This window comes from Gossypium arboreum, chromosome 8 (assembly GCF_025698485.1).
Source record: "Gossypium arboreum isolate Shixiya-1 chromosome 8, ASM2569848v2, whole genome shotgun sequence".
NCBI lineage: Eukaryota > Viridiplantae > Streptophyta > Magnoliopsida > Malvales > Malvaceae > Gossypium > Gossypium arboreum.
This window is the reverse complement of record NC_069077.1, coordinates 125,464,639-125,474,713: the sequence shown is the minus strand read 5'-3', so window position 1 is coordinate 125,474,713 and position 10,075 is coordinate 125,464,639. Positions and strand designations below refer to the sequence as shown.

The 10,075-nt window shown below is 32.8% G+C and overlaps 1 protein-coding gene across 1 annotated transcript; it reads left to right on the top strand.

The window, feature by feature from the left end:
• The first annotated feature begins 979 nt into the window (after positions 1-979).
• LOC108460929 (peroxisome biogenesis protein 6) lies at positions 980-8,011 on the top strand. Its single transcript, XM_017760636.2, has 16 exons — positions 980-1,381; positions 1,843-2,469; positions 2,571-2,814; positions 3,107-3,248; positions 3,589-3,772; positions 4,148-4,339; positions 4,648-4,929; positions 5,092-5,163; positions 5,579-5,665; positions 5,778-5,900; positions 5,987-6,097; positions 6,189-6,227; positions 6,319-6,440; positions 6,559-6,703; positions 6,866-6,937; positions 7,705-8,011. The coding sequence occupies exons 1-16, from the start codon at positions 1,124-1,126 to the stop codon at positions 7,792-7,794; spliced, it is 2,790 nt and encodes a 929-aa protein (XP_017616125.1). The 5' UTR covers positions 980-1,123; the 3' UTR covers positions 7,795-8,011.
• The last annotated feature ends 2,064 nt before the right edge of the window (positions 8,012-10,075 follow it).

Genomic DNA, 10,075 nt, shown 5'->3' with positions numbered 1-10,075 from the left:
TGATATCTTAACAGAGTATTTTTAAATAATATTTGCAAGATAGAGTAAGTAAGCATCCACATCTGCTTAGGCTAAATATGAATTTTCATTGTTTGGCCTAAAATCAAATAATAACATACCAATACTTAGTAATAAATTAAGAATTTTAAATGACCTTAAACATCATTTGTTTAAATTCATTTTCAAGATGAAATGATTTTTATTTTTTTATAAACTTATATGTTTAATCACCAAATACTAAACTAAACACAACAATTTATAACTTAATCCTAATTTACTAATAAATTAATTTTAAAATAATTACAAACACAAATTTTTTAACATAATCCTAAATTACTAACAAATTAATTTTAAAATAATCATAAAAACAAAAAAAATACATTGATACAAAATATTAATCCAAAACTATAAACACTAAACATAAATATTTTATAATTAATAATTAATAACAAAAAAATCACAATATCTTAATTAAACTCTTTAAATTATAAACAAAATTATTTACTAAAAATATATTACATTTTTCTTTCTTTCTTCTTCTTTTTTTTCTTCTCCTTTCTCTCTTTTTTTTTTCTCTCTTTCGGTGTGGATGGGGTTTGGGGGACCATACTTATAAGGTCCCCCATTTGCAACTTTTTCTTCCCATTGAAGGGACTAATCAGCAACATGGGCAGATAGCTGCTGGTCTGTGGAGCTTGGGGGGCATGCATGTATGCATGCAGAGGCTGCAGTGAGGGACTGTTCGGGCAGCTGGGTTTATTGTTCAGGCTGCCCATTTGAGCCTACCTACCAAGTGCGATTATCGCGCCTATTCAATAGGCACGATTCTTTTTTACTCGTATTTTGACCCGTTAAACTGTATTTTTACTCGTATATATATTTAAATATTTTAATAAAAATAAAAATAATAATATTTTATTTAAAAAAACAAAAAAAAATAATATAAAATAATTATTCGTGCCTATCAAATAAGCGCGAATGAATAAAACACTTCATTTTTGTATATAATTGGGCAGACAATAAATATATTTTTTTAATTTATTTTAGTAAAAAACCCCATTTCTCCATATATAATTAATTCCTATAATTGAATCGACTTCGAGGTTTTGGCGGCGGTTTCGTGATGGTGGGAAGAAGGAAGCCGCTTGTGCTCTCTTCCACCAAAATTCTCGTCAACTCGGTACTAAGTTCCACGCGACTCAATGAAGCAGGTCCAGCTAACCTTTCCGGTGACGGTTTGCGTTTGAAGGCGGGGATTCTAAGGGTTTCGAAGGACAAAAATGGTATTTCGGATCCAAAGTTAGCTTCACTTGACGATTCTGCTTTGATAGGGCTCTCTACTTCTACATTGAAGAGACTATCCATGACTTCTGGCTCGCTGGTGAGTTTAAGTTTCTGTTTTGATTGCTTAAAATTTTCAGGAAAAAACTAAAATTTCGGAACCTTTAGCTTAATTGAATATCTGCCCTTGTTGCGTAGGCTTACTAGAATTTGTTCTCTGTCTATCATATTAAACTTTTTCTTTTACTGCTCGTTTAAGCTCTGTTTGGTCGCTAGGAAAACGTTGCAAGGGAAAAAGGAAAAAGAAATCTGCACTCTTTTTGGTGTATTCTAATTATCATGGTTCACAAAGTGAATTTTTATTTTGCGTTTGGGATTTCTCTTGTTTCAAAATCGAACTCTGAATCTTGAACTTGACTAATAGTAGAAAATGGAGTTAATGTACAGTGATGATGTAATATTTATGATGAAAATCATTGCAAAGAAAGAAGCCTTGTTCTTAATAATGTTATAATGACTGACCTCAGCTTTTTTTCCTCCCTCTTTTTACGCTTCTTTTAGATGCTTGTTAGAAACTTGGAGGCAAAGATACAAAGAGTTGCTCAGATTGTTGTTTTAGATTCTCCAAATACTCACGTTCACATGTCTCTAAGAAAAGAATCCCTTTCAGATCCTCCGCATGTAATGCTTGTCTTTCCCTCATACAGTTATCCTTCTACTGGTTCTGTATCCTTGGACAGTGATGTTGCCTATGTATCTCCTCTGTTAGCTTTTAACCTCAACCTACACATATCATGCTTGAGATCTCTTGTCTATAAAGGAACGGAGACTTTAGCATCCCTCTTTGAAGCTAATGCGGATGATAAGGCATGCAGGGGAGACACTGATATCAGTTTATGGTTGGAACCTTTGGGGGGCCCGCCAAAGTATGCATCACACTTAAGGGTTTCCTTTGTTAAGATACCAGAATGCAGTTCCCTGGAATCTTTAAGAGGAATTTCTTCTATTGAAGCCGATGATCGCCAAGAAATGATTGATTCTGCCTTACACAAGTACTTTAAAATGGATAGATATTTAACAAGGGGAGATGTTTTCAGCGTTTTCCTAAATTGGAATTGCAATTCAGCCATTTGCATTCCTTGCTGCTCAAGATTGCAAAATCAGAGTGATGATATCATCTATTTTAAGGTAATAGTTTGTGTATATATTAGTTACTACCAGTGTAACAGTATATGTAATTAGTGTAACAATGTGCCAGGCTGTCATCAGATGGTAATTCTTGTCTTCAGGTTGTTGCTGTGGAGCCATCAGATGAAGCCATTCTTCGAGTAAATCGTACTCAGACTGCTCTAGTTCTTGGAGGGAGTGTGCCATCTGCTGTTCCCCCTGATTTGTTAATTTCTGGTTCAAAAAGTGTTGCGCCTCTGCAAGGGGACACGGTCAAGATTTTAGCCTCTATTCTCACACCACCTCTATGCCCATCCCCACTATCTTTGAAATTTAGAGTTTCTGTTCTACTACATGGTCTGCCAGGTGGGATGCTATTCTGATCCCTTGTTATCTTCTAAACTGAGCTACTTCCTTAGTTGATGAAAATAATTGTATGTCAAAATGATATCTTTGATTTATGGCACAACTTTGTGGTCATTCTCTCTAGCACTGGAAAATTACGCTTGCCAAACTTGTTACTGTTTTTCATTATTCAATTCCTAAGAACATCAATAAGTTGTTATGCAGATTGATCACAGGGAGGAGGATTTATTTGATTATATATATGTTTGTTTATGTATAGTGTAGCTGAGTCCTGATCAAGTATTTATTGCAGGGTGTGGGAAGAGGACTGTTGTTAGATATGTTTCTAAGCGACTGGGTCTACATGTAGTTGAATATAGCTGCCACGACCTAACAGCCTCTTCTGAGAAGAAGACCTCTGCTGCTTTGACTCAAGCTTTCAACAGTTCGCAAAGGTGAAGCAGCTGACTTGCTGAAACATGCCCAATTGCCAATAATTGTTCTGATTTTATTAAGTAGTTTTTTTGGTTTCTATAGTTGGAAATTTTTCGAGATTTTCGAAAGTTCAGTTGTTGCACCTTTTGGTAGAGGTCCTATGTTAGAGTGTCTAATTTTGCATCTATACATGTCTCTGTGATAAAGCAGCTTCTCTGACAATTCAATCAAGGTAACTGAGCGATTTTGCTTCTTTCAGACTCGATGCTTATATGATGACAGATATCATGCAAAATGAAAGCACCTGATATCGTTGTTCCTTAGCCTTTCTATGGGCTCACTCTATCTATTTGGTGGCAGATACTCACCAACAATACTTCTTCTACGCCATTTTGATGTGTTTCGGAATTTTACCTCCCATGAAGGTTTGCCAAGTGACCAAATTGGACTTTCCTCTGAATTTGCATCAGTCATCAGAAAGTTTACTGAGCCAGCTGCTAGTGATGAAGACGGCAATGCGGAAGACATGTCAAACGGAGAATTTGTAAGAGCCAACTTGTTGGCAGTATCTTTTAGTTGATTAGATTTCCAGGCATGTTTTCATTTACATCAATTGGTTTCTGGTTGCGTGGTTTGTCATTATTGATGAAACCTTTAGATTTACTTTGCTATCTATCCAAAGCGTTTCCCCATGTATGTTGTGTGTTTTCATGAGTCCTGATTTATCGTTTCTTAACCGACAAGGGATTCTTTTGAACTTTGACAAGTGTCATATTGATCTATTGTATCTAGTGAACTTCAACTAACTAATTGAAATCAATAAGCTGAAAATTCATTTTGAGGTGTTTATTTTCTATTTACTTTCAAGAACTTAAAATGATGATGCTTTGAACTTATCACTTATATGCCGTTGGTGCAGGCTGTAAAGGACAGTGGAAATGTGGGTAGGCACCAGGTGCTGTTGGTTGCAGCTGCTGACAGTTCTGAAGGTCTGCCACCAGCTATTCGGCGTTGTTTCAGCCATGAAGTAAGCATGGGTCCCTTGACTGAAGAGCAAAGGGCTGAAATGTTGTCACAGTCACTGCAAGGTGTTTCTGAACTTCTTTCTGATGTAAGTAAAGGGAAAATATTTCATCTCCTATATATGTTTATAACTTTGGCTAAATTTCTTAAGTAAATTGAATCTAAGCAGGGAAAATTTTAATGCTTTGTATAACTCATGTAATATTTACACCATAACTGAATCCAACATTCAATTTTATATAGAGGCTGATAAGGATGTCACCTGTTCAATTTATCCAATTGGGAATAATTTCAACTTAAATATATATTTTAGAATTATTTTATACATAAATAAGACCTCCAGATGTGCTAGAAGCTCTCTTTTTTAAATTTTTTGTTTGATGTGGTTGGTTGCAGACTCGCTTAGAGGATTTTGTGAAGGACATAGTGGGGCAGACTTCTGGGTTCATGCCTCGTGATTTGTGTGCTTTAGTTGCTGATACTGGTGCTAACTTAATCTCCAAGAGCAATTTTCAAACTGGCAAAGCAGAATCATCACAATCAGATGATTCTGTTGGAGTTAAAGCAGTGCAGGATACATCAAGCAATACTATGGCTCGCTTAAGGGGAAAAGATGACTTGGAGAAAGCATTGGAGCGATCAAAGAAGAGGACTGCATCTGCATTAGGTGCTCCAAAGGTAACTTGTTCAAATCAGATTTAGAACATAATATTAAGTAATTGGCAACTGGCCTTTTCAAAATTTATGTATTTCAGTATTTTCGCTGGACTATGGAGTGGATGATTCTTTCAATTTCTGAATGTAGAGCAGATCGTTGAAGTGTTGATTTATTTTTTGCAGGTTCCTAATGTGAAATGGGAAGATGTTGGTGGACTGGAGGATGTGAAGAAATCAATTTTGGACACTGTTCAGGTTGGCTTGTCTGTATCTTTGATGCCTTTCTCCAACAATAGGTTATGCTGGTCTGGGATATATATTTTCTTACCATTTTTGAATAATTTGAACCCCCATCATTTTTTTTCATGGGCACAAAAAAGGGATCTTAGGTGTTTGTTGATTAGGAACTTATCTAATAAAGGTTACAGCAGAAACTTTGTAAATCTTGCTATGGGAGACGATGTTTTAGTATGTTGGCCATCTGTCTAGTGCCCAGTAAAGGATATTAAGATTGGTTATTTGGTTTCAATATTGCTCATTATTTGGTCCCATCAAACAGGTTTCTATCCAGTTTTTGCTTGTATGTAGTCTATTTTTCTTTAAAATTTTCTGTGATTTGAAGCCTGCTACTCTGAACTCTTTTACTTACTGTTATCTTTTAACTCTTCAGTTACCTCTCCTGCATAAGGATTTATTTTCATCTGGCTTGCGCAAGCGCTCTGGTGTCCTTCTTTATGGTCCTCCAGGAACAGGGAAAGTACGTTATGATGGATTACCAAATTATTCTTAGCCTTCCAGATGTACATATATTAAAATATATTCTGTAGCTTTTCGTTTCCTGTTCTTATTGTTTCTGCTGTAAATGTCAGACTTTGTTGGCAAAAGCTGTGGCAACTGAGTGTTCCTTAAATTTCCTTAGTGTAAAAGGGCCTGAACTAATTAACATGTACATAGGAGAGTCAGAGAAGAATGTTCGAGACATTTTCCAGAAGGTAAACAAAAATAAAATTGTCTTGATTATATAATTCCTTTCATTGGTAAAAGGGCTTTCATTGTTATGATATTTTAAGTTTTGCAGGCCAGATCAGCACGGCCATGTGTCATCTTCTTTGATGAACTCGATTCGCTTGCTCCTGCTCGAGGTGCTTCTGGAGATTCTGGGGGTGTTATGGACAGAGTGGTCTCTCAGGTTTTTATTGACCCTCTTGCTATTGCATTGATTTATCAGATCTCTTTGGTTTCACTTGTAACTAATCGTGACAACTTTCTCTTGTTGCTAGATGCTTGCAGAGATTGATGGCCTTAATGATTCTACCCAGGTTATTTATGCTTCTTTTTATGAAAATACTCTATTTTTTTACTTTTTTGGTTCAAATAGAAATGAAACTGATCCTTGTTTATCTTTCCCAGGACCTATTTATTATAGGAGCAAGCAACAGGCCAGATCTTATTGACCCAGCTCTTCTAAGGCCTGGTAGATTTGACAAACTGCTATACGTTGGAGTTAACTCTGATGCATCTTACAGAGAGCGGTTAGTTCATATCTCTGAACCTTCTCTCCCATTCATGAATGTATGCTCTTCCAATTTTTTAATTTGATTTGTTTTCTTTTCTTTTTTTTTTTTATGGTCAATTCCATTCTTGGTCCAGAGTTCTTAAAGCACTTACCAGAAAGTTTAGATTGCACGAAGATATATCCCTCTACTCAATTGCAAAGAGATGCCCACCAAACTTTACTGGTGCAGATATGTATGCCTTGTGTGCAGATGCTTGGTTTCATGCTGCAAAGCGTAAGGTGAGTAAAAAACAAGCTTTTTGCACCGCAGAATTGCTGTGAATGTTTCATATCTTCAATCGCAGGGCAATGTACTTTGATAATTTTTACCATGTATTAGTTACTACAAGCACAGCCAAGAAAACTGTCTCTTCATTGCTTATACCTGTTCTTTTTGTGTAGGTGTTGAGTCCAGATTCATCTTCCATGGATCAAGCTGACTCCATTGTTGTAGAATATGATGATTTTGTGAAGGTATGAAACTATTCTTAGCTGATTAAGGGACTTTGGTGTGAAAACATGTATAAGAATTTGGATTTTGAATCACAAGTAAATAGCAAAAAGCTAGTAAAGAAAAAAAAGAAAGAGATAATAACTATGAATAGATGTGGTTAAAGTAGTATAAGGTGCAATTCCATGGTTATCAGCTAAAATTTCTTTCAATGTGATGAAATATGTTAATACTTCTTTTGATAGAGAGTTGGAGCTGCTGGGCTTCTTGCAAGATGAAGGTAATCTGGGGGATGTAGGAGCTTGTGTTTTGGAATGTTCTCCGATTTTTAAATGAGCAAAGGGTGTTATGTAATGGTGAAGACAAGTAAATAATTTAGTATGTCGGAGGCTGAAAGCCACTTTGTTCTCCAAGTGGCATAGGAGAACAATACAATATACCATTGCAATACACATTTTGCCAACTTAAGCATCGGAGAGCGTCTTGGAGTAAAAGCTCCAATGCCGCCCTAAGTCACCTACGTCTTGCAGGAAGCCCTGCAGCTCCAGTTCAACTCACAAGCCCAACCATTCAACCTCCAATCCAACTCTCTACCAAAAGAAGCATAAACAAGTATAATTATAGACTAATCAGTGGATGGCCATATCTAAATGATTCTGCATGCATTTCAATTTGATATTTAAATTATAATGATTCATTACTGTCTATGCGCAATTATCTCGTATGGACACTTGTCTTTTTGTGTTTTATGGCTAAGCATCTAACCCCTTAACGAATGGTTAATGTGTAGGTATTGAGAGAGCTTTCACCATCCCTTTCCATGGCAGAGCTTAAGAAGTACGAAATGCTTCGAGATCAGTTTGAAGGGTCTTCAAGCTGAATGAGAAAGGTGAATTGGCAAATTACATGCTACAAAAATACAATAAAATATGTCAAAAGCAAAAGATTCCTTTTACCATTTATTTTATGGATAGAACTGTAAAATTTTGTGCCTTTGTGTAATAAATATTAAAATATAATGTCTTATTCTTCAACATATTGAGTATTGGTTTTGAAAACTTGTCATCCAATGATTAGTAGATCTAATTTTCCTAAAAGAGACGGAATCATTTTCTGATTACCCGTATCTAATTTTTAAGTTGTCCCTTCAAAGTAATGTTTTGGCCTTCCTCCCCTGCTTTATGTTTTTTTTTTCTTATTCTTAAAAGTAATCTGTATAACCATGGGTAAATTTACTTCATTAAAACCACCAAATTTTTATAATAACAAATTTAGTCTTTAATATCTACATATTATATCAATTTAGTCATTTTAAAAATTAACTTTTAAAATTTATAAATAATTTCAGTTTGATCTTATATCTTAAAATTTTAATATAATAGCAAGTTTAAAATATATTAATATGAAATAGATATAATATTATATTAATATTAAATAAAATCCCCCTCCCTCACTCCCACCACCATGGAAGGGACGATGATTTTTTATTTGTTTTAGGCGAGACTAATAACCATTGCTTGATGGCTACAATTTTCTTTCAATGAACCAATCTATAACCTCACGGTGGCGAAAACTAGAGGTGTACATCCAAATCGAGTTAAAGAAGGGATGTTAAACGGTCAAGGGGGATTACAAGCTGGCACTTATTTGGAAGAGACTGTGGTGGGGTGAGGGGGAGAGAGAAGAGGAGAAATTTTTATTTTATTTAATATTAATATATTTTTAAAAATATTTATGTGTTTTTATATATTTCTTTGAATCTTTAAGAATTAGGATCAAATTGAAATCATTTATAAATTTTAAAGGTTAACTTTTTAAAATTATGACTAAATTGATATAGTTTGTAAAAGTAGAGAACTAAATTTGTTATTATACAAATTTTTTGACTATCATGTCAGCTTATCATTTGTGATTTTAATGGGAGTAACCAAAATGATTAAACTATATAACGTGAGTGCTTATATTGCAAACTTTTTTATTGAGTGCCTAAATTAATTTTTTTTAAGTTGAGTGACTATTTGTGTAGGTTAACTATATAACTATATATTCTAAATGGCGCTTCTTTTGTGACTTAATTCAAAATTTGGTCCAATAGTATACTCATTTTCCCATTTTGGTATTTAAATTTTTTTATTCCAGTTTGGTACCTAAAGTATGCCTCCATTATTTTTTTCATTCATTTTTGATAAACATTAAACATCATGAGACGTCTTTATGTAAAATAAATATTTTCTTTTATTAAATGTATACAAACATTAAAATGTAAAAATCAAAATAAATATATAAAATTCAAATATATATAATTTATAAAAATTATAAAAATAAAATTTACAAAAATATGATAAATGAAAAGAAATTAGTTGAAAAATTGTAAGAATTATAAAAAATTTCAAAATGATTTTTATAAAATTATAAAATATATAATTCTAAATTCTAAAAGGTTTTTAAATTTCAAGCTTTTATACAATTAATTGAAATTTAATTACTTTTTAAAATTTTTATAACAATTTTCAATTTTTATATATTATTTTAATTTTTAAAATTTAAAATTATATATTTTAGAATTTTATAACAAATATTTTTAAAATTTTAAAATCTTTTATATTATATATATATATATAATTTTTAAAATTTTAATTAATATAATATATATAATATTAAAAAAATATGTGGCGTGTCCTAATAACTTCATGTGAATGATCAATGTAGTCAATTATCGGTCAATGCCAATCAAAGTCAAAAGTGCTTTTAATATTTAACTACTTAATATTATAACTTTATATTTTTAAATTTAAATTTAATGTTTTTATTTAAATAAACTAATTGTCATATGGTATTTTTTTTTTCATTTGCCAAACATGTCACATGGTGCGTGTAGATACCAAAATGAAAAATTAGGTAGACCAAAATGAAAAATTAGGTATACTTTAGGGGCTAAATTATAAAAGCCTTCTTTTATTGACTTATGCTTTTTTTCTTTTTTCTTTTTTACTTAAAAATGTTAAACTTCAGTTTTGATTCATTTACTATACATAAATTTAAGAATTAATTTTTATGCTTTAATTTTTAATATAATTAATATATTTTATGATGTTATTAGTTAATCAAAATAGTTTTAACTATTGAAATTATTAAAGGACTAATGGTAATATAATATTAGA

Excerpts from the sequence above, each read along its gene's own strand:
- LOC108460929 (XM_017760636.2), top strand. The coding sequence starts at position 1,124 with ATGGTGGGAAGAAGGAAGCCGCTTGTGCTCTCTTCCACCAAAATTCTC. Across the intron at positions 4,930-5,091 it reads CTGCATTAGGTGCTCCAAAG|GTTCCTAATGTGAAATGGGA; the intron begins GTAACTTGTTCA and ends TATTTTTTGCAG. Across the intron at positions 6,441-6,558 it reads GATGCATCTTACAGAGAGCG|AGTTCTTAAAGCACTTACCA; the intron begins GTTAGTTCATAT and ends TTCTTGGTCCAG.